Raw genomic sequence first — 25,120 nt, forward strand, 5'->3', positions numbered from 1 at the left:
GAACTGGCCTCACAGTATCTCTGAGGCTACAGTTTTGTTGCTATGGGGTTGGTATGAGTAGCTGTGGTCCCAACAATGTCTTAACAGTTGACATTCTACTGCAGCTATTATCTTTGTTACTTGAAATACTAGGGTCTTCATGTTTGAGGATATAGCTTGTGCTTAGACTGTTTCCTTATCTCTATGATTACTGTTGTTTGTTATCTGGCACAGTCATAGCCTATTACCCAGCTGACTGCATACTGGTAAGTCAGTGCTTTTTTATTAGTCATTCCACAGTATGAGAAGTATGAGAATCGGGCTATGGCAAAGCAGTGACTTGTCTCGACATGACAGGGGTAGTGTCTTGTTACATATAATCTTCAGTGTTAATATTCAACAAAGTAAGCATATAGACACTTAGGCCTATATATATACGAAAGGAAGTGTCATATCTTTTATATATAAGGAAATGTATCTTTTTAATATTATAAGGAATTACGAATCAGTTTATTTTGAATAAACTTTATTCTGCTATCCCCGGTAATTGGAAGTTGCCTAGATTGGGAACGCTTTCAAAAAATTTAAGTTAGGTTATGAAATGATATTTCTACTCTTTCAGACCCTACCCACAAATATGTGCCTTTTTGGTTTCGTATTTCTCCCCCCAACATTTCAAACCTGCACCACACGTTTATCTATAGAATTTGTTCTCTCTGTTTCATCTGCAGGGTTGCCACATATTAACTGAAAATTTGGGACTTGATATGACAGATCATTTTATTTATATCTTTTTCTGTCACTTTCCCCACACTGGTTGGCATTATACATGTGTGTGTGTTTTCATATGAATTTTATAGCAAGTTTATATTTGTTGTTTGAGTCATCAGTCCATAGTCTGGTTTGCTGCAGCTCTCCATGCCACCCTATCCTGTGCCAACCTTCTCATTTCTACATAACTACTACATCCTATGTCTGTTCTAATCTGTTTGTCATATTCATGTCTTGATCTACCCCTAAACTAAAAAAAAAGCTAACTGGATGATTCCTGGGTGTCTTAAGATGTATTCTACAATTCTAATTCCTTTTTCTGGTCAAAATTTGCCAAATCTTTCTCCTCCCACCAGTTCGATACAGTATCTCTTCATTCGTGATTCCAGTTACCCGTCTCACTTTCATGTCAGAAAGGTAAATTGAATTTAAGGATTCCACCTTTTCAATACAATACAATTCTGTTGCACAGGATTATGTTACAGCATATTTATTGTGGTACCGGTTTCAACACATTTTTTTAGTGTCATCGTCAGCCTATCACATAAACCGAGCAGTAGGACAAATATATATATATATATACAACAATATACGCACATTGATACAATTCATGTAACGAAAATTTGCACTTAAAAGTAAAAATTATATCTAAAGTAGGTAGCAGTGTTTACAATGCATTAGCAGCGTAATAGTCTTATATAATCTTGATGTAGGTGTTGAATAATTTTTACTTTTAAGTGTGAATTTTCGTTACATGAATTGTATCAATGTGTGTATATTGTTGTGTATGTATATATAGTTAAGACCATGATTGCTTCCTACCCATTTCTAGCCCTGTTCCATCCCAACTTCACCGCAAGGCTTTTTTGAGTTGGTGCATCATAAAATAAATAGCAAAAGAATTATGGCATGTAACTGTTAACATGTTGTGTAATAACATTTAAAATGAACTTATTATAAAGGAAAAATTAGATGAAAATTGATAGTTATGACTTGCAACAGTTTGTGTTCAGTTTAAAAAAAATATTTTTTCTGTCATTTGCCATTCTTTTATAGCATGAAAAAATTTAGTACTCCTATTGGTAAAAACTCTCTAAACAGCCGGTGCCAGTGAATTAACATGGCAGCATGCCCTGAGCACTCTGAGGAGTTACTAGTAATCACAAAATGTTCTTGTCACTTGCCAGGACCTAACCTATTGGAAAAAAAAATTTTAAAAAATAAATAAATAATATATATATATACACACACACACTCCTAAATTAGTATAAAATTTCAGAAAATCCATATAATTGGAGTAAAATTTTTTAACTCTGTTTGGACAACCTCTGCAGAAATTTTCCGGCATATTGTCAGTAAATGAAAATGAAATAGCGTATGGCTTTTAGTGCCGGGAATGTCAGAGGACATGTTTGGCTCGCCACGTGTAGGTCTTTTGATTTGACTCCCGTAGGCGACATGCGCGTCGTGATGATGAAATAATGATGAAGACGACACATACACCCAGCTTCCTTGCCAGTGAAATTAATCAAAGATGGTTAAAATTCCTGACCCTGCCGGGGATTGAAGCCGGGACCCCTGTTACCAAAGGCCAGCATGCTAACCATTTAGCCATGGAGCCGGACATCGTCAGTAAAACAAAACCTTCTTCTCAGCAAGACACATTGTTAATGAAACAAAAATAACAGAAGTTAGCCTCACATACCCTTTTTGTGGAATGTACTGTAATAACATGTTTTTATCTAGGAAGGATACATACAGTGGCAGGACAGCATAAGAAGAAAGAAAGAATAAATTTGTAAGACCACATGAAGAATTATTTTTGAAGGAGAAATTAAGTTTTCCAGGTGGTACACTTCATTCAGTATGATCAACAGTGAAAATACAGTTAACTGGCTGTTCTGTAGTGCTCATTTTTGAAAGAAAGCGGTCTTGTGATTGATCATAAATTTCGAGTTTCATTATGGTCCTATGCCACTTTGGTATGCCACAATTTACAGTCTTAATTTAAAACATTCATGAAGTCCGAACAACACATCCAAACTTGAAACTAAATGACACATCGAAACAGTTCTGGTTGATGGCGAACTATGTAGTCGCTCCTACAACATTCTGACCAAAGTGTTTAATTTATTATTGGTTATACAGTAGAACCCCGCTTAACCGAACTTCGCTTAACCGGAACTCGGCTTAACTGAAATGCTCTGGCAAAATTGTATTTTAAAATTTTGTTTTTATCCTGTAGTTCTTAGCCGTCTATATTAGTAATTCTCTTGCTATATGTGCTGAGAGCTACTTGGCAAACCCTATTTTTATATTATGACTTCCGCCAGAATGCACGTGTAGCATAAAACAAAACATTTTCTTACCCTCTAGTTCGTTCCATGATACATTTTTTTCTTGAACAAGCAAGAATTTTTATTATTATTACTGTATTTTTCGTCATAAAGATTATGTAGACGACTCCGACTTTGACAGTAGCAGTTCTGAGAATCGAGTTACAGCAGATGATGGGTTTAATGCATTGGAGGTAAGATTGATTTAGAATTTTTATTAAAATACAGTAGCACACACTTTAATTACAGTACTGTAATAAAATTATTGTAAACAGTATTCAGTTCAGTTGTAACAAAAAGCAATTGTTTAATTATTTCAGACTGCTTTACGCTTTGTTGAACAAACCAACGAATCTACACCAGCTGATGTATTGTTGATTAAACGGTGGTGCGACATAGCTGCACAACAGCGCTGCACCAAGAAAATTCCGACGAAAATCACTCATTTTATACATTTAACTTCCAAAAATATTTACCATGTGTCATCCGAAAAACGCGTCAACCGAAAGTGGCTCCGCCTCCTTTATTTTGGATAAACGGGGTTCTGCTGTATGTGAACATATGTCTTCCAACTGTAGCGTGGCTGAAGATGACCCAAATATATATGGGGTCAAAACGAGTCCCAGTTTTATAAGACAATATACAAACTTACGGTATTTAATAGGTGGACCCTTCTCTACCCTTTGATAGTACTTGTGATTGATAACATAAAAGTTGTGACCAATTTTTTGACATCCCGAATAATACATTTCAAGCCTTGAAATGATGTACCGGTAAACTAATGTTAAGTTGGTGAGAGAGAAATTTTAGAGCTAGCAAGTATGAAACCTGCCATTCTGATCTATTGAAAATTGCAGAATATTTTGTTGCTATTCTTGCACATAATGTAAATGTAGGGTGGGTTTTTCATTGTGTTCTGCTGAATGGATGGATGAGAGAAATATACTGTTGGTATAAAGAGTATATCTTCAGTTGAATATAACTTTGAACATTTAAACTGCTCTACATTTTGTGATTGTTTTAAACAGATTGGATATTTTGCAACAAATCAGTATGTCTTGTAAATATGAATGCTTTACTGAAAGTAGGAGTGATTTTTTTTTTCTTGGTATATTTTGTATGAGAATAACATGCATTAAATATTGCTTATTTTCATATTATTTGCTTTCAGTGTATGATTTTCTGATACCCTACATTTTCCTAAAATGTCCTACATTCCGTTAAAAGCATCTGGCTAAAAAGCACTTGAATAAAAATATTGCAGTATAGGACAAACTATCAGAAACGATATATTGCATTGTGTATTTTAGCTACCAAGTCTTATAGTTCAAAGTATAGCATTGGGTACAGAACAGTAAGTAAACTATATTTTCACCTTTGATCATGCTGGCTAAACCTGGCTAGGCCTTTTTCTCATAAGGTTCTGAAATAATACCAGCAATGATATACCTCTTATTTACAAAACATCGGTGACCTCCAGAAATTTGTCAATAAATACCTAAGAGCGAAGTCAAAGATTTCTTACGAGATGTTACTTATGATATGAGTGAATTATATCTCATTGAATAGCAAAATAGCAGGTCTTTCTGTTATTATTATTACAAGATATTAGAATCATTCCGTATTGATGTTTTTCACTTTACAAAGGAAAAATTAAGTGCATGCTCCTAATTCAATAAATCATGTAATTCTATCATTAGATGGAGTATCAAATTCAAATATGTTTTGAGTTGTTTGAGCCATCTTCGGTCAGGGTGGGGGTGTTTGAAGTAATTTACATAATACAAGCTGAAAATGTGCCAAAAAACATAATGAAGGAACAAATGAAAAAACAAAAGAGAGGCATGACCAAAATAAAAACGCTCAATATACAATATTTACATCATCATATGGAGCAATAAACAACTCGCTGCGATAAAATTAAGTGAAAACGGGGGGGGTTAATACAAAACATAATTGAATCTAAAAACTGTGTTAACCTAAGAAGAAACGAAATGAAAAAAATTGATACAGGTGGAAACGAACATTAAGTGCATATAGCAAGGTTGCGGACCTCTTATTCTAAAATTGTTTGGATTCATAACAATTCAAAACCGGATGAAATCACTGTGTCGAAAATTCAGGCCGAAAGTCTGCCTTATATGATGTATTGAATTAGGAGGATATACTTAATTTTTCCTTTGTAAAGTAAGGTCTTTCTTGGGCACCCTGTAGCTTCTAGACCAGGGCCTTTCAAAACGCCCAAAATCTCACGCGTGCAAATCGAGGCGCAAGAGTTCCGCGCACTGTGCATCGGTCCAGCTCGGCTCAGACCAACGCTTCGTCTCTGGGCTGCTCGGCTCAACTCAGCTCAGATTTGGAGCACTATGGAGCAGATGAGGAAGTGGGAGACAGGCGTGGGGAAAGAGAGAGAGAGACAGCGCTATTGCTTCAAATCGAGGAGTGGGGTTTGCACTCTGGTCAACCAAGCGAAGTCTTCTTTTGCACCGTGCACGTTGCATGCACCAGGTGCATGCATCCTGAGGCCCTGTTCTAGATGATTCTCATACCATTTATTAGCCACTAGCTGACATGCCCATGCTTTACTATGGAATTCTACATTGTATACAGAATTGTATATAAAGTAGTCGACCTGTTGCAAGATTTAATTGAATTGCATGGCTCTTAGACCTATCCGAGAAATAAACTGATATTCCAGGATGATACATAGCCTGTATACCCAGAATTATATTGTCTTCTAATGGTAAAGAAAATTTCAAAATTGGTCTGGTAGCTTGGAGATTACCTTTTACATATAAACAAACTCTCAGATAGAGAGATACAAACCCTTCCTCATGTTTTGAGATCTTGCCCTCATAAAGAGATGCTGTGGAATGCCAGGCATAACAAGATTTGGTCCGTGATAGCAAATTCCCTTAGAAAGAAAAATGGTAATGTCACAGAAGAGGTATCTGGGCTTGCTGATAACGGTAGCAGTAGGAGAATAGACATCATAGCCTACAAGGAATCAGAGGGTGTGGGATATATTAAAGACACCACAGTTCGTTTTGAAATCTCCACAGACCAGCCAGAAGACATTAATAGGGAAAAGAAGCTGATTTTTGAAAAGACCATAACTTATTATGAAGATAAATTTGGATTGAAGGACATTAAAGTGATAGGATTTATGATAGGAGTTTCACTGTGAATTTTTTAAAGCAGTTTAATTTAGACGTTCCGGAACTACAAGCTATTTGTTCTCTTTGCAAGGTTCCATTTCATTACTGAGTAATTATTGTTACATATTATAACTTTTGTAGTTTAAAGACATTATGAGAATAATGTAATCAAGAAAATTATCGTAAGCCGAAATTTTAATTTCATTGTTTCGTTATGCTTTGTCCATTGTGGCAACCTTCAACTGAGGGAAGTTTGTAAATAATATTAGTATAGATTGTTACAAATATGATATATTTCACATAAAATTGAAATGTTTGAAACAGTTGGTAGAATATCAGTTGAACATTAGGAAATAAGTTAAGGTATTAGAAAATAGTTCTAATGGGAATCACTTTTTAATAAGCTTGTACTTAGGGTTAAGAAGATACAAGAGATAAAAAGTACAATATTACATCTATAAATGGATTGTGTAACAGTCATTGTGTGTTAAAATACAGTACATTGAAAGGTTAGGAATGGACACTAATTGTTTAGAATCTTGTCTTGTTTTTACTACATAATAGGTCTTGATTTATTGGTGGGTTTGATTGTGAAACTTTTTGCTTTTATTGCATCATTACAGTCTTCCTTTGTACACAATTGCTTGCATCTCTCTCCACTACTCTTGGCCACCTCTTTTCTCTCTCTCTTTCTCTTTCCTCAGGACCAGTTCTATTCAAGGTCATGCCTGTCCTGTCTGGCAACATTGCACAGCCGGTTGGGTTGGCTGAATAGACTTCTATCTGTTTATACATTACACTCACACATTCACCACATCCAACCATTACCTTGTCTATTATTAAGGCCTACCATTATTAACAGTTAGAGATGACAGGCATTTGATTTAATATTTCAGGTAACAGAAAAGTAAATATGAGGCAGGATTCAATCTTGTCTTAACAATTAAATGTCTTTTTTGCTCAGCATAATAAGCATTTGAAATATGCATAAAGTTCCCAGAACACTGATTGTTTGAACTGGCTAATTAAGCTATTAAACCTGAAGCAGTCCCACACTGCGCTTACCTTGTTTATCGACTTAGTAATGTTTCTGAAGCTTACCTGACTTTTATTACATTTCACTAAATACTAATTATTTCTTTTCTTCTAGTATTATTTGGGATTTTATGCCATTAGGGAGCTTGTTTGTGCTCAGTTATACTGATCTCTTTGTTCTTAGTTGTTGCTTGCCTGCGTAACTGAGGCATGGGTTTCAAATTTTAGCAAAATAAGTAATATCTGTTATTGATGTAATTGCATTTCCCTTGGTTATTCAGTCAGTAGTATTTCTAAAACTTGGCTTTTCTTTTCTTGTGGTATGGTGCCAGCATTCTTCATACAGTTCTGGAAGAAGTTTGGCATGCCAAAAACTGGAATACAGTGTAATCCGTAGTTCATTGGAAATCCTTAAATCCCACCTCCACAGTTAGAAATACCATGCACATTGTATTTATACAGAATATAAACCTACAGCGATATAGGCCTATCTTCTATATTGTATTAGTTCACTTTGTTCACAGTGGCAACATGTAAATTCAGGAAGTTGAAGGTTCCACAATAAATCATCTTTCTATCAAAACTAATTTTCATTTTCTTCACTGAAAGATACCCCTCCTTTCTCCATCAGCAAGAGACTATTTGATTTTCATATTCTGGCCTAGGTGTTGATAATTATGTTTTATTTATTTTTCTCTGAAATTCAATATTTTCTTATTGCTCCTCTTATAATATTGCTTCATAATAATAATATTAATAATTTTACATTTTATGGCCTACATTGGATCACTAGTCAATCATACAAAGGATTTTTTTTAAATTTCTTATCAGCCTAATATTTTCTCATTCAGAAAGATGCTGCCCTCCTTTCTTCAACTGAAAACACGCTGCCAGACCTTTTATTGATCTTGTTCTACAGCCTGGTGTGGATGTCTTGAAGTATCTTAATTTTGTCTGTTTTGGTTTTTAAGATCATCTATTGTTACTTGTAGCTCTTTAATATCATCCTTAATTTTCATAGTCCTTTTAATCTTGGTTTTCCTATTCCATCATTTTTCAATTCTTCTGCTAATTCTGGTGTTAGATATTCTGATAAGATGTCCAAAGAGTGATATATGTTCTTTTCTAATTTTGCTCAATACTGGTTTAGTTTCCTTATAAATTGATTTATTTGATGCTATTCTCTATTGTCCATTAACTTGATATTGTTTATTTATGCATGTTCTAATTATTATTCTTTCTGTCTTAACTATATTGTCTATTTCAGCTGTATTAGTAGAAACGCTGATAATCTTATATGGCCTCAGCTACAGACATTTTAATTTGATACACTCTGGCTGTTTCCTCGTCGGTTTCAATGTTGTGTTTTACTCTAGGCCTACTAGATGGCAGAATAAACGAAACCTTTCTTGAGTGTCTACAGCTGTGTTTAAATTAATTTTGTTGGGTAAACGCTAAATGTATGGCGAGATCTTTTACGTGCCTACATCGTACGACATGGAGTGTCGAATGGATACTCAAAAATCCCACTTCCTCTGCTGCGTTTGAAAATGATTGCATGGGAAGAATTAGATGTTGTTGCACTTCTGCAGTGGTTCAACCAAGAAAAGCTTGGACTAAGTTATCATCACTGGTTCATTGTGTACAGAGAAAGTCAGGTTATTCCACGAGTTTTTATTGGATTGGTTTATCAGAGATTTTTCATTTGTTTTTTCCTTCATTTGCCTGAATAACAAGAAATTTACTGTAGAGTGATTGATCCTACTATTTTCCATTTCAGTGTTCGTAAGAGAAACGGTCTCACAAGAGACTGCTTGCCTCACTGCACTGAAGAAACCAAACTGCACATTTTAAAATTTAAATAAATCCTGTTCTGCCATTTTAAAGTAGAATACCTTGTTTGGAGGCCTTTTTTGATCATACGTAAAACATGGATAGTGTTATCAACAGCTGTGTACTCTGGTGTGGTCGTAGTTGTCATTGTTAAGTATAACTTGAGAATGTGAAAAATAGCCCATTCATGTATCATCATTGGGCATCGAAATACTGTTATGTGACTGTTGAGGTGGTGGTGATTATTGTTTTATGAGTAAGTACAACTGGACAACCATCCTCTAACATTAATCGGAGAGAAAAAATAGAAGGGATCCTACACTTCGAAAAATGAAGATGTCTGCCAAAGAAAGAAAAGGGCAACAAAAGTTTTGAAAATGAAAGACAGAACGATCGCCAGTCAGTGTGGAGGTCAACACCTACCCAACCTGATCTATACAGGCACAGGGCTGGAGGAAAGAGGAAATCCTGGCTATACGAGGTACGGCAATTAAATAATGAGACTGATGTGAAAAATGTGATTTATTGCAAACAAAGTTACAATACACTTTTATTCTCTTCAACATACTCCCCTCCCCTATCAATACACCGTTGCATACGTGCGTTCCACTGTTCGAAGCAATGCTGTAGGTCATCCTTTGTCACCCTGCGCAACAACTCTGCCGTTTTTACTTTTACCTGTTCCACAGACTGAAAATGTGTTCCCTTCAATACACTTCACCTTTGGGAAGAGATAAGTCACATGGAGCAAGATCAGGAAAATTCAGAGGATGTTCTAGCACAGGAGTGCACTTGTCAGCTAAAAACTGCTTCACGGACAGGGCGTTGTGGGCTGGTGCGTTGTCTTGGTGAAGAATCCATGAGCCGTTCTTCCATGCATCTGGTCTTTTCTTCTTTACTCTTTCCCTTAGCTTGATTAGGACTTCTTTATAGTATTGACGTCGGTCTTTCCGCATTGTTTCGTTGACTTTCTGAACATTTCCTTCACTTCTGACAGTCACAGGTCGTCCGGGACGTTCATCTTCAACCTCTTCCCGACCTTCAGAAAACCGTTTGTGCCACTCAAACACTCGTGCACGTGATATAGCATTGTCACCAAACATTTCCTTTAACATTTGAAAACATTCCGTGGGCGATTTCTTTAATTCCACTAGGAATTTCAGGTTAATGCGCTGCTCGAGTCTTATGTCAACCATGATCGCGGCACGACTACACAACAGCGTCCGCTACAACCAAGTCTCAAAAGCAGACTAAAGCAGGTAGAGTGACGAAAGGAAGTGTGCTTGCTCAGGAAGGATACATTCCAATGACAACCTCCCACCATGGAAGATAGGAAACTTAAAAGGGTCCACCTTTTCAATACAAATAAATGTTATAGTTTATTTACAACATATATTTACACTTGGAACTAGTTTCGACGCTGTTTGGCGTCATCTTCAGCCAAAATGTGGGAAATAGGCATAGCATGTAGACATTTATATTATACAAGGTGTTACATCAGTGTGATTAAAAGAGAGAATATGAAGACGTGAATTACAATATCAGTTTCAAAATGGTCATGAAGGGTGAGTCAAAATTGTATAAACATGAGATAACATAAACACATAAACAAAAAACATATATACATATAAACTGTAACAAAACCATGCGGAAGTACGAGATGATTGGCATTGGAGATTCAAATTATTTCAGACACTCTTCCATTGAATGTTGCCTGCCGCGAGTGTAGTACAAAACATAGGTTAGATTTGTTGATTGTTGATTCAATGGCGAGACCTTGTTCCAAATTAAAAATGAAAGAAGAACTGATCAGATCCTCAAAGCTGAAAGAAGAATTATCAGAATTTGCATAAATAAAAAGTACCAGGTTGAAGGAATCTGGAGAATCCTCCCCAATGAAACTGTCTATCGAGAGATTTACCTAGTTACCAGCACGATGAAGAAGACAAGAATCTCTTATTTCTTTCACATCTTATGATTACCAGAAAACAGGATTTTACAACTACTAGTGATGGGAAATCTGCGAAGGAAGATAGGAGGGCATTGGATCAAAGAAATTCAAGAGGATCTCAAAACAGTTGGACTCGAAATTACAGATGCAGAGAACAAAAATAGAATTAGCACCCTTCTTAAGAATCACGAATTTTCAACTGAAATGATGCACAGAAGGCCTGTAGAGATTTCAGACTAATTAAGAACACTGCGATCAGAACAAATGAAGAAGTACTGGGCATATAAGAAGAATCAAACAGTACAACCTTCAAAGGAAAAGTGTACATGGAAGACTCAAGTGGTCCAATGTAGCCAATAAAGTTAATAATAATATTGCAATCAAAATAAGAATTTTCTGGTTCATAATATTCAGAGGAATCAGATGTAATTGAGGTCTATTGGGGGCCTGAAGATAACAGTAATGTTGTTTCCTCCTTCGGGACTTAGATCGTTTTCTCATCTTCATAATTCAAATATTCATCACTATTGCTAGTGTCATGAACACTATCATCTTCCATGAAATCGTCCTCTTCACTCCCTGCCTCATCTTCTTCATCTTCGTCCTACATGCACAATAATCGTCAGTAATTTTATCTGGTATTCTGGTAGCTGTTTGCATTCTTCTGATTTCTCTTCCACAATGCCCTATAACTGACACAGTTGATAGTGACATAATGTATACTCAAGAAACAGTAAGTGACTTTAAATCGTAATAATAACATACCCATATTTGCTCGCATTTCTGACGTCGTCATAAAGACATGGTACATATACAAAATAAAGTTTGGATATTCCGTTGACGTGCCTAAATTAAATTACCAGTTGCTGTTATGGTACTTTGTATGTGACAGTACAAGAAGAAGCTGCATATCTTTCTACCTGCAGAACGGTTGAGGCTAGCTGTTGTAACAAATATACCTAACTCGTAAACCCCCGCCCCAGGGCTGCATTCTTAACCAGTCGGTCACACTCAGCCATCCCTCTTCCTTCTTTGTCAATATGCTTATCGCTACCTGTCCGGCAGAGTTGATCGTGTGAAATGGGAGCGTTTCCCTGTCCAGGCAATCGAGTGATCACTGTATTAGGTATCGTCCATATGTTGTATTGTCGACAAGTACCTGTATTCCCTCTCTTCACATTTCATTGTTGTTTCTCAGTTAAGTTTTCTTGTCTAGGTCCATCTTTAAGTTATGGAGAAACGTGGGAGGTATATGGCTGGGTTTTAACTCAAAGTGATAAAATATACTGAAGAACATGGTAACAGAGCTGCCGGTTGAAAATTGAGCGTGACTGAGTTTCTTTGCTACTGGCGTAAACAGAAAGCTGCACTAGAAACCACCAACCAGACACAAGGCATTCAGCGGGCCAGAAATGGTAAGTTTCCTGAGCTGGAAGAAGAGTTGCTTCATTACGTTATAGAGTATCTCACACGAGCTGCTACATTTCAAAGTGCGTGAACTAGCGATTAAAGGTGGAATCAGCTGTTTGGATCTGAAAGTGAGCCGGGTCGAGTCCGTAGATTCATGACACGAAAGGGATTGTTTCTGCGAAGGTGAACATCTCTCTGTCAGAGAATGCCGTGTGATTTCAATCTCAATAACAGCAGTAGCAGTTGGAGATCTCCGCCAAGAAGACAACCTAGGCCGTACAAACCAATATCAAGGTATGGCCTTTCTTTGTTTTATTCAGTTCTTTAATGACCTTGTGGATCAGATATAGACTGCTAGAGTATGAAATGAAATGATGTATGGCTATTAGTGCCGAGAGGGTCCGAGGACAAGTTCGGCTCGCCAAATGCAGGTCTTTTGATTTGACACCCGTAGGCGACCTGCACGCCGTGATGAGGATGAAATGATGATGAAGAGGACACTTACACCCAGCACCCATGCCAGCGAAATTAACCAATTAAGATTAAAATTCCTGACCCTGCCAGGAATCGAACTCAGGACCCCTGTGACCAAAGGCCAGCATGCTAACCATTTAGCCATGGAGCTGGACACTGCTAGAGTGAACTTGGTACATTTCATTGGAGCATAATTTTATTACACCTAGAATTTTACTTCCTTTAGAAATTTCTACATTTGTGGATCTGTTCAATATTGGGCATAATCCTCACTCCCTGCATATATCATGCACCGAAAATGTTCACACTTATTTTTGGTAAAAAAAGTGCGAGTTATATGCGAGCAAATACGGTGTGTACCTTTAAGTCAATTGAAAAAAGAAAGTCCCTGTGAAATCCTCCAAATTTGTTCTATATTGCACAATTACTAACCATTCATTGGGTCTGGTCGATTTCTCCAGCTCGGACATTAGATGTTTGTGTTCGTCTTAAATGTATAAGTTCATTTCATAAAGTCAGTTCATAATTAATATTCAGTAAACATTGTAGCTGGCTAAATGGTCATTAAGACCGAAAGGTAAAATAAAATAAAATAAAATTCATCAGTATGACTACACTCACCTAATTATCACAGGAATGAACAAAGATATCACCAATTGCACACACCACAGTCAACAACTCCTTGATAAATTCAGCTACATGAATTGGCAGCAGGCATGCATACGCGGAAGGCAATAAACAATACTGTACTACTACGTACCTATATCATATGAAATAATCTTCAATTAGAATGAAAAAGAATGCCCACCTAATCAATATGCTTTAATGATGTGACTGACTGTATAAATATTACACTTTGTGGGACTAGTTTCGACCTTCAACCTAGGTCACTTGCAGCCACATAATCTAAAATTGACCTATGTTTCACTCATTGTTGAACATAGCTGGTGTAAAAGTTCAAGTTCTCTACTGTTCAAATCCTGAAAATTCTAAGGTAACCAAGAGGAATTCCCTGAAATGATTGTCTTTATTTTCTATGAAACCGCATCTCATAGAATGAGCGACCATAAATTCAGCGCATTCCTCGACATATATTATAGACCTTCAGTAATGAAGTAAATCCTGAAGAAGAAACGTGGTGGATGTTGCGTATGTGATCGAGGTTGTTTTACCATTCGATGTACTTTCTGCAAACAGTTCGCTTGCAAGAAACAGTAAAAATTACTTACACGCCTCATTATTGCATCAACGAAGAAGGTGAATGCTCATCCCAAATTTAGTTTATGGATTTGATAGATGGAACACAGATCATTATAACTTGCGCTGTGTATATTTGTATAAACAGTTACTTGTGTGAAACATAATCTTCATCGTAAAGGTTTCAAGTGTGCAACTATTTTTTATTGTTACATTTTCACTTGTTAGAGGGTATGATAAGGTAAATTTTGCAATTATTAGTGATGTGAGTAAATGTAATGTGGTGAAAACCAGTTATTTCCCATGATTATGCGGTTTTAAGGTGTTCAGTATAAAGTACGTGTCGTGTACAATTTTTACACGCTCTTGCTGGAGGGTAAATGCCCTGCCTGTACTGTCAAACTTTGAATATCTTACTGTTGTAACAGTCATTGAGTTTCATCTTGATTACTTGCAATTGAATTATTGAGAGCTGGTCATGTGACAATGTCATTCCCTTTGTGTAACAATGCAAACTTTTCCATTCTTGTTCCTGTGGTTGGACCTCTGACTAGCATTGTGAGGATCTTCAAAGTCATGGTACTGTCCAACAGTTTCAAACTCAGGACTCCCCACTCAGGGATGCCTCATTTTGTTCGTTTCACAGTAAAAAATTGTTTATGGAAACAGTAAGTTTATTTTCTCATGATATCTGAAATTTCGGATAATGTACTCCGACTTTGGTTCTTGGTCCTAGGATTTTTCTCGTTATTTTATGTTCCTTCACGTCTGTTTGCCTTTTTAGGGTGTTATATTGGAGGGTAAGCGTCTCAGATGAGTAGAGAGCTTCCAGGTTTAATTACTATTATACTGTATAGTGTCAGATTTTGCAGTTCCATGAGAGATTTCTTTTTGTTGTAAATATTGTTTGTTAACAGAAAAGCTAATGGCTGATAGGATTTGCCACGCTGACCACACAACACCTCGTAATCTGCAGGCCTTCGGGCTGAGCAGCGGTCGCTTGGTAGGCCAAGGCCCTTCAAGGGCTGTAGTGCCATGGGGTTTGGTTTGGTTTTTTAACTGAAAAGTAGTCTCCATTTTCTGAAGTCTCGATTCAATAATTTCTTTTTATTAAAATTTGGTATAATCCATTCACCTAAATATTAAAGTTCTTTCACTTGAGAGATCTCGTTGGTTCCAAAATGGGGTTCTTGTACAGTTTTGGTATGTTATAAATGTGGTTTTTTCAAGTGAATTTTGTAATCTGATTCTTGTTGCTTGTTCTTGTAGTAGTTCAAATCGCTTTTCTGATGTGATCTGTAGTCGTGACTGATTTCATCATTTGTGTACTTGCAGAGATGGGAAGCAGTGTTTTACAGATCAAAATCATAGCTGCATCTTGTGTTAAGTTTACTAATGGTATTTGCAATAGTCTTTCATGCTGTGAAATTTCTCACTTCTTAAAATTTTGTATCCATTCCTTTGAATTGAAGTACAGTAGAATTTTGTTATAACGACTTCCAAGGGGCTTGATAAATTGTCGTACAAACCGAGATTTATGCAATCAGTCAAGCATGATGGAAAAATTATACAGAACAAAACTAATTAGGCTTTATTTAGATTGTACATGTTTACTTTTCACAGTGTAAAATTGAAATACATTGAACATAAGAGTTTTAGCTCTTACAGTTAAACTTACACAATAGTATGTACAACCCTTGTTGCGTTTCTCTGTGTTTTGGATTACTGTTGTATAATGTTGGATTTTGTGGTTGTAAATATCTTTATTACCTGAAAAACAGTCTGTTTTCTGAAATCTCGATTCAATAGATTTCTCTTTGTTACAATTTGCTGTAATCCATTCACTTAAATATTTCAATTCTTCCACCCAAGAGATTCTTCTTGTTGCCAGTATGGTGTTCATTTGGCGCAGTTTTGATATATCGTAAATTTTGCTTTTTCAGATTAAATTTCTAATCTGGTTTTTAGTTCAAGTTGTTTTGTACATCGGGGATGTCTCGAGAAGTGCAAATGCTAAGCAGAGTCCATTTCTCTGCCTTTTAGTTTCAGTCGTCTGTGTATTGGTGCACCTGCCTTTCTCCATTCTCTTAGCTCTTTTTCAAGTGCACAGTTGAAGAGCAACATCCCCTCGACGTACTGTACTTCTGTGTTTATTTGATATTCTGAGCTCAGTTCTCCCATAACTTTTATTTTGTTTTTGGTCCCCATGAGGGATTCTTTGATGTTTTGTCGTCTTCTGTTCTACTCCAAATTCTTCTAGTACTTATAAAAGGGATTCTCGGTCTATACTGTCATATGTCTTTTTGAAGTCTACAAATGTGATGACAAAGCAGCCATCGTATTATTATTATTATTATTATTATTATTATTATTATTATTATTATTATTATTATTATTGTTAAGACAGAGAAGATCACGGACACAATGCTCAAACGCAGGGCTCGCTTCTACCGTCACCTATGTCGGATGGACGACTCTCGATGGACAAAAAAAAGTATTTTTAATAATTTTCACTCATAACCAAAAACAAAAATTCCCTGCTACGTTAACGTCAAGAAGGACCTCGAAGAAATGGGCCTATGACCAGATGACGCGCACAAACAAGACCTTTTCAGAACAAGCATTATGACTTTTGGGACTTTCCGGGATGCAAATTTGACACTGGTGCAAAAGGGTCGGATGAACGCCCTCTGCTAGACACAACGAAGTCATGAGTACCTGTTACATCAATCTGGAACTGAATAAATGCCAGAATGTACAATGAAACTTATCATGGTCCCTAGTTGGCTGAATATTGAATGATGATAATAATAATAATAATAATAATAATAATAATAATAATAATAATAATAATAATAATAATAATACCATTTCTGATTTACATAAATCATCTGAATAACAAACGGAAAAGTACGCTATCCACCTTCTCTCCAGATCACTGTAGTTTGTAATAATTTGTAAGTTGCTGTATAAATTAAATGTTTATTATAGATTCTATTTGTACATTAATTGATTCCACAAATGTCAATCCTAGAGAAGTTTGATCAGCGTGCAATGTGAAGTATTCACAATTAGGCCTACATCAAACTTCCAAAAGACTGAGGGGATTTTGGAGGGTGTCTGGACAGATTGAACCGCCCTGGAAATACGTCCTTAACTTCAGTCTAATCTTCTTCCTCTTCTTCTTGGTCAACTATGGCTCTTATTTTTATCTTCATTATGCCACTTGGCCTAACACCTGTTTGGACTAATTATTATTATTATTATTATTATTATTATTATTATTATTATTATTATTATCATCATCATCCCCCTGTGGGTGGGGCCGTAGGATAACACCCACAGTATTTCCTGCCTGTTGTAGGAGGCGACTAAAAGGGGCCCCAGTGGTTCTCAATTTGGGAGCGTGAGTTGGCAACCATAGGTCCCTCAGCTGACTCCTGTCATTGCTTCTGCTTACTTGTGCCAGGCTCCTCACTTTCATCCATCCTATCCGACCTCCCTTGGTCAGTTCTTGTTTTTTTTCCGACCCCAGTGGTATTAGAGCACTGGAGGCTTAGGGAGTCTTTCATCTTCATGCCCTTTGTGGACCTTAAATTTCTTCGGCCGATACCTTCATATTTCGAAGTGTCTGCTCCCTTCCATTTTTTTCTCGCTGATTAGTGTTACATAGAGTATGGTTGCCTAGTTGTACTTTCTGTTAAAACAAACAGCACCACCACTAATTATTATTATGATGGTGGTGGTTGTTATTATTTGGTGATAATTTAGAATTCACTTACTCTAGTCTTCATTTTCTAACAGTTTCTGTATTGCCTTTTCAGGAACATGCAGAGCAGCGGAGATGAACCAGATCCTACTCCTGCCGATGAGGCAGAGAAGAGATTGGCAGCTAAACTGTTACCGTCAACAAGCCAAGGCAGTTCTGTGTCTTTGTTTCCCTCGACTAGTACTCGTTTGACGCGATCTCATAACCCAGAATTTTTAGCGAAACAAAAACACTTTCTCCAGAAAGTGAACGCGAACCCATTAAATCAGTCTGGTGATGGTGATAGTTCCGTAGTGAGTGACGCTAGTGATAGTACGGATACAGTGACTTCGGTTGGTGCAAGTGGCAAGCGCAAGTGGGAAAAGGGTATTGGACCTGGTGATAATGGTAGTGAATCCTCACGGACTTCTCCTACACCTGACGGCTTTAACAAGAAACGCAAGAACTCAAGAGGGGAAACGCCTGTACAGGTAAGAACTCCATCACTTGCTTTTATAGAATTTGTGATTTTAGAAATAAATCTCCTTAAAAAAATAAATGCGACCTCATTGGACCACGTTTATTGAGATTTCCAATCATGTTTACGTATCCTTACCCACATGTCCTTCATTCTCTTAATATGAGTATTTCTTCTGCCCTCTGACCAGGGAAGTCATTTTGCTAGTTTGACTTCATCTTCAGGTACCTTCCAATCCTGGATTGTTTAAAGATGGTTCTATCTAGGACATCTTTCTAAGCATGGTAACAAAATCAGTAAATATTTTTTTCTATCTTTATGGTACCAAAGTTTGCCTGACATTTTTCTACTTCATGTGAATGTCTGGAGTAGGAATGTCTGGGACTAGTTTTGTGATGTATATTTAACAATAGCAAACGGAATAGCCTGCTTTGTTGTCAAGGCTGCTTCACAAGCTACTGCCCAGGCCTCTGCCATTGCCAGTACTAAACACCTGATCAAAGGAGATGGTAGCCTAAGGTTTAGGAAATAAAAGCCCGGCTTTGTGGCTAAATGGATAGAATGCTTGCCTTTGGTCTGATAGCCCCGGTTCAATTTTCAGAATCAACCCCCTCATACTGTTAATTCCCCTGACTTGGGGACTGGGTGTTTATGATATCTTCGCCATTCATTTTATTGTCATTAGATCACCACCAAGCCTATACAGATGCCATGCACCATTATTATTATTATTATTATTATTATTATTATTATTATTATTATTATTATTATTATTATTATTATTATTTTAAATAAACATGTAGAATTTTTCAGTGGTCGTGCCCATTGTTCGCTGGTTAGTTAGATTCCTCGGGAGATCAGTAATGTTGTCGGACCCATGGTCATGGGTTCGATTCCAACCAACAAAAGAGAACACTAAACCTGAAACAAGCATTTCATTTTAGCAGATCTACCTATAAAAAGGAAACTGTTACTCCTATAACAGCAGCCCTGCAGTGTCTTCCCACAAGAATGAGGAAATAAACAGAAATGAAATACCAGCACTCTGGTATCTATATATTTAAGTCAGAAGTAAGAGGTGAGGAAGTACATATGATGAGTAATGCACAGTTGATAGTTAGCAGTGGCGATCTGATGGACCGAAGCCTAGCACAGCTATCACCCTGGTCCCAGCACCTATCTGACATATGTCAGCACGCCGCACAAGGTGGTTCAAGGGGAGAGGGATGAGGTTCTAGGCTGCAATATCAGTCTCCGATGCCTTGCTCTCAGAAATACTGCAACTTTTTTTTCACTGTTTTCAAGTTTTGTAAATGGAACAGTGTGTCGGTTGCTTACATTATAATGTGCTTTGGATTTCCATCATTTTGAATTGAGGTTTGGGCTTCACCGATAGCCTTGGTAGCCCTCAGTATATGCCACTGATATTCAAAACTCTAAACTTGTATGCAGGTTAGAAAGAATAAATTTAATATAAAGTCATATGCCTGTGTGAGTGTATGGGGGGAGGGTTTCCTCCCCAGAAATTTTTGTCAGCCGGGTCGGGAATGCTATGTAAGAAATGAATATGATAATATTTCAATTTATTCCCTCCAGGGCATTGACGGTAATATAACACAGGTAAACATTACCTGCAAAATTGTACCATTTTAGTATTGCTTATCATGAACAAGATGTAACAGAGTGTTTTGAACTTAGTGTTCTACTGCTCCTTCATAATCATGTAACACCGGGACTTACCATTCGGTTGCTGTGAAGTGCCATACGGGTTTCTGACGTGCAAAATAGTCCTCACATGCGATTCCATGCTAATCCAGGCACCTCTCATGCACGGCACTACGTGGTAGTCAAGCTAAACATTTAAACTTCGATGTAATTGATGCAGTTATGCTGAGAGTAATGAAGATTTATAATGTAAATAAACACTTCTACAGTATTTACATTTTAATTTTGAACACTGAATGACTCAAATACGTATTAATATTATGTGATTAGCACATATGTACAGTAGGTTATGTTAGCCGGGCGGTCTGTAAAAACGGCAGGGCGACAAACACCTTTCCTGGAACAGTAAGATCAACATGACATAACAGTGATTGAACCTGAGGCACTATATGCTTCAGAAACCCTCATTCTGCAACAAAAAGGATTAAAGGAACAATAAGAAATGAAATTAAGGAACAAAAAACTACTAGAAAAGTCTTAGCATAAAGAATTAAAAATTGAATTTACTGATTCATCTCATCTCATAACCGACCCCGTAGACAAACGGGACAAGGGTTCGACAAACAAACCAACTTTAAACTTACCTAATTGTGAAAATATATTGTGTCTCCAAAGTCACAGATATGATCAGATTGCAACGAGTTCAATTTACAGGGCATTTGCAAAAGAATGGACTCTATCAGACTTTCTCATAAAATTCACAGATTTCTGCAAAACAAGGCCACTAGACCGTAGTGGTATAAACTAATGGAAACCTGAATAAAATTCAGGAAACTCATTCATAAAAAATTACTAGTGTTTCGCCCCAGTGCGGCATGGGCTCATCAGTTGAAAACCGCACTATCCCAAGACACTGGCCGACTAGCACGCCGGTAGGGACACCACTGCAAGCTATACATGTGATAAGCACAATGTAGTGCTGACGTACTAGAGCAGAATTGCATCTCCACTTGCTATATATGCTCTCCCGGGCTAGCATGACCAAAAAATATGGCTTCCGTTTGAGATAGCTAAATAAAATTCAGGAAACTCAATCGTGCTTATCACATGTCTAGCTTGCAGTGGTGTCGCTACCGGCGTGCTAGCCAGACGGTGTCTTTGGAAGGTGTGGTATCCAACTGATAAGGCCATGTCGCATTGGGGGGGAAAGAATGGTAATTTTTGATGATTGAGTTTCCTGAATTTCATTCAGCTACCTCAGAAGCCTCTTTTTTTTTTAATGGAGGCCTTATTGAACCAAGATCACCAAATCTACTAGTTCGGCATGTAATCAGAAATATAGTCCTAACGTGGGGATGTGAGGAAGAAGAACAGGAACCTGCACAAGGTAAATGGTCAGAGGAACAAACTTCCACAGTCCATAAGAATGAAGAACTATTGGGCAAGAAGGAAAGCCAAAAAAATGTTTATTCTGTGTGGTCCTAAGTGACATATTTGTGAAGAAGAAGAAGAAGAAGAAGAAGAAGAAGAAGAAGAAGAAGAAGAAGAAGAAGAAGAAGAAGAGGAGGAGGAGGAGGAGATTACAGAGTCCCAACTATTACAGATTGCCTGTCAATTTTATGAATTTCACTGTTTCTGTATTATGGTCAAAGAGGAATTTATTACAGAAAAGTGACATAATCATGAAAAAAAATTTACTAAAAAAAGAAGGAAAGAAGGATCTTCAGCCTTTCAAGCATTACTCCACAACCTTCCTAGTTTCAATGCTTTTGAATTGGCAGTGATAATTATTTGATTGTCACTTCCTTTTCTTACTCATAAACGTTGTGAAATTCATTGTGAATGAAGTAGCTCTGCTGTGCTCCTCTATAAAACCTTAAGTAATGTTATATTTGAAGTATTATGTGTACCTGAGAGTAACTCTCCCTCAGGAAGAGTTTTCAGTGTTGATAGGAAACATCAGACAGAATTCAGGCCTATCTTAAAGCATGTCTACACTGGAATCGCTTATGATTTAGAATGCAATACCAATATAGCTGGTCCGTTATTGGACATTATAAATTTTCCAGCGAACTCATTCCTGGTTACCAGCGTTTCACCCCAGTGTGCTAAATTGGGCTCATCAGTTGGTAAATAGCACACCTACCAAGATGCATGGCTAGTGCATACCGTGGAGGCCACTGCGTAGGCTACTTGGAGCCACCGGCAGTGCCAGTGCACTATGAGAGACTTTGGCTCATTTTCAAAAATTGATGCCTGCCTGGCCATCAGATGATATAGATGTTGATTTCCATGGGGAACCTGAAATATTTGTCCCGAATGAGTAAATTTATAATACCAATATAGTTGGTCCGTTATTGGACATTATGAATTTTCCAGCTAACTCATCCTGGTTGCCAGTGTTTCACTCCAGTGTGCTAAATTGGGCTCATCAGTTGGTCAATAGCACACCTACCAAGGCGCATGGCTAGTGCATACCGTGTGCTATTGACCAACTGATGAGCCCCATTTTAATACACTGGCAACCAGGAATGAGTTAGCTGGAAAATTTTTAATGTTCAATAATGGACCAACTATATTGGTATTATAAATTTACCCATTTGGGACAAATATTTCAGGTTCCTTATGGAAATCAACATCTATATCATATTTTAGAAGACGAGAATGTCATCACAGGGGAAAGGGTGCTTAAAGAAAGGTTACACTGAAAAGTAGGAAACAAGCTACAAAAAAGGTTTTTATCACTACAGAGCGAGTTGGCCATCCGGTTATGGGTGCGTAGTTGTGAGCTTGGATCCCGGAGGTAGTTGGTTTGAACCTCACTGTTGGCAGTTCCGACGATGGTTTTCAATAGTTCTCCAATTTTACACCAGGCAAATGTTGGGGCTGTACCTTAATTAAAGCCATGGCTGCTTCCTTCCCACTCCTAGCCCTTCCCTATCCCATTGTCGCCATAAGACCTATCTGTGTCGGTGCGACGTAAAACAAATTGCATGAAATAAATTTCATCTTAAAGCCCATGTTGTCGATAGTATAATCTTGTGAGATTCTCAATCAAATGATAATAGCACAGCCTATTAAGCTAAAAATGTTGGTATAAGTGTCAGTAGCACACGAAAGTTTCTTGAACATCTGGGTATTGGACAAGTATTTCATGTATCAAACACAAAAGATTAGTACAAATCGTTTGTTCTGCCTTGATGCAGGGCAATAAACAGGTGGAATTTATTTGAAATGCACAAGAAGGATGTCAGGTTGTGACATGAGTTGAAAAGATGGGCGTCTTTGCCTGTCCCATGTTGCACAGCTCGACTTGTGTGCTAAGGCAAATTGTAAAAAAAAAGAAAGTTTAGTGTTGAACTAGCAGGTAGTATGTAAATTTTTTGGTGTTATATGATGATGATCATCATTGTACAGTTCCAGTTTCTCGGGTACAGTTAATGAGCCTCTTCCACTTCTTCCTGTCCATATACAACTTGTCATGGAGAACGTCATCCATTGTCCATCCTCTGGCAACTAGATCAACCTTGATCATGTCCATCCATCGGATTTTAGGTCTTCCTGCAGGTCTTTTCCCTTCCACCTGTCTTTCCAAATTTATTCTGCCTGTTCTTGTAGGCTCCATCCTCATCACATGCCCGTACCACCGTAGTCTGGATGTGCTGATTCTCTCTAATAGGGATGTCTTTATTCCGGCTTCTTTCCTCACGTCCTCATTTCTTAACTTGTCCATCTTGGTCTTCTGGATGGTGGATATAAGAAATTTCATCTCTGATGCTTGCAGTCTTGCTGAATCTCATTTTGTGAGGGTGCATGCTTCAATATCATAGGTCAATATTGGTACGAAATAGTTGGCCAGTTTCGGAATCATGTCATCCCATAAAAGTATTCTTTTGTTGGTAGAATTCTGATCTCGCTTGCACTCTGTTTGTAATTTCCTTTCTTACCAAATGATCACTGGAATAACACTTCCAAGGTAAGGAAAATTATCTACATACTCTAGCTAGTGGTCTCCTAGTTTTACACTTGCTGGACGCTCTTCTTTGTTGACTGCCATCACCACTGTCTTGGTCTCGCTGATGTTGAGGTTATATTCCTGGAAATGGGATTTCCGTACGTTGAGTCTGGTCTGTACTTCCTCTTCTGTTTCACCCCAAACCATGATATCATCAGCAAAGGCCACTGCATTCAATTCTCACCTAACTTTTCCTTGACATTTTTCATTGTATTGTCTATAACAGTGATGAACAGTAGTGGGGACAGTGCACTTCCTTGATGAACTCCACTCTTGTTCTCAAACCATGATGATCAACCTTCCCCAATTTGTACACAGCTAGTACAGTCTTTGTACAACATCTGAATTTTCCTTACCAGTCCTTCAGGTACAGTTCTTTTCCTCAGGCACTCCCAGATCTTATCTCTTATAACACTATCATAGGCCTTTTCTATACCTAGGAATACAATACTATCATAGGCCTTTTCTATACCTAGGAATACAATGACTAGGTTCTTGCCTTTCTCCCAGTACTTTTCCCTCAGCATGCGGATGCTAGAAATTAGATCCATTGTTGATCTATTACTTCTGAATCAAGAATGCTCCTCTTCTAACTTTGATTCAATGATGCTTCTCAATCTCCTTTCTGTGATCATCTCTAGAATTTTTAGCCCATGAGACGGCAGTGTTATTCCTCTTGCTCCAATCTGCAGGTATTTTGCTGTCTGTCCATACGGCATTTAGTCCCCTGTGCTGCCATTGTATACCCTGGATGCCTGCTGCCTTTGTCATGTCCGCATTCACTTCGTCTGCACCTGAAGATTTTCCTTTAGGCATAGATTTTTTAGGCTGTCTCAGTTTCTGTCTAGGTGATGGGAGGTTCCTCATTGTGGGCTTCGATTTCCAGTTCTGTATTTTGTTCTTGATGTGGTCTATTCAGTAGGTGGTCAAAATAGTTCTTCCCATTTTCATCTTCAAATGCCTTTATGGTATTCATTGGCTTCCTTTTACCTCTGATAAGATTGTACAGTAGGTTCTTATTGCCTCTGCTGTCTTCCTCCAGTTTCTGAGTGAATATATTCCTTTCCTTG

General features: G+C 37.5%; 1 protein-coding gene across 1 annotated transcript in view; it reads left to right on the forward strand.

The window, feature by feature from the left end:
• The window catches only part of Zmynd8 (Zinc finger MYND-type containing 8), a 415,670-nt gene that overhangs the window by 50,413 nt on the left and 340,137 nt on the right, over positions 1–25,120 (forward strand). The window contains exon 3 of the mRNA XM_067157629.2: positions 17,969–18,383. Within this exon, the coding sequence (XP_067013730.2) occupies positions 17,969–18,383 (415 nt within the window). The remainder of the gene's footprint in view (positions 1–17,968; positions 18,384–25,120) is intronic.

This window comes from Anabrus simplex, chromosome 14 (genome assembly GCF_040414725.1).
Source record: "Anabrus simplex isolate iqAnaSimp1 chromosome 14, ASM4041472v1, whole genome shotgun sequence".
NCBI classification, from domain to species: domain Eukaryota; kingdom Metazoa; phylum Arthropoda; class Insecta; order Orthoptera; family Tettigoniidae; genus Anabrus; species Anabrus simplex.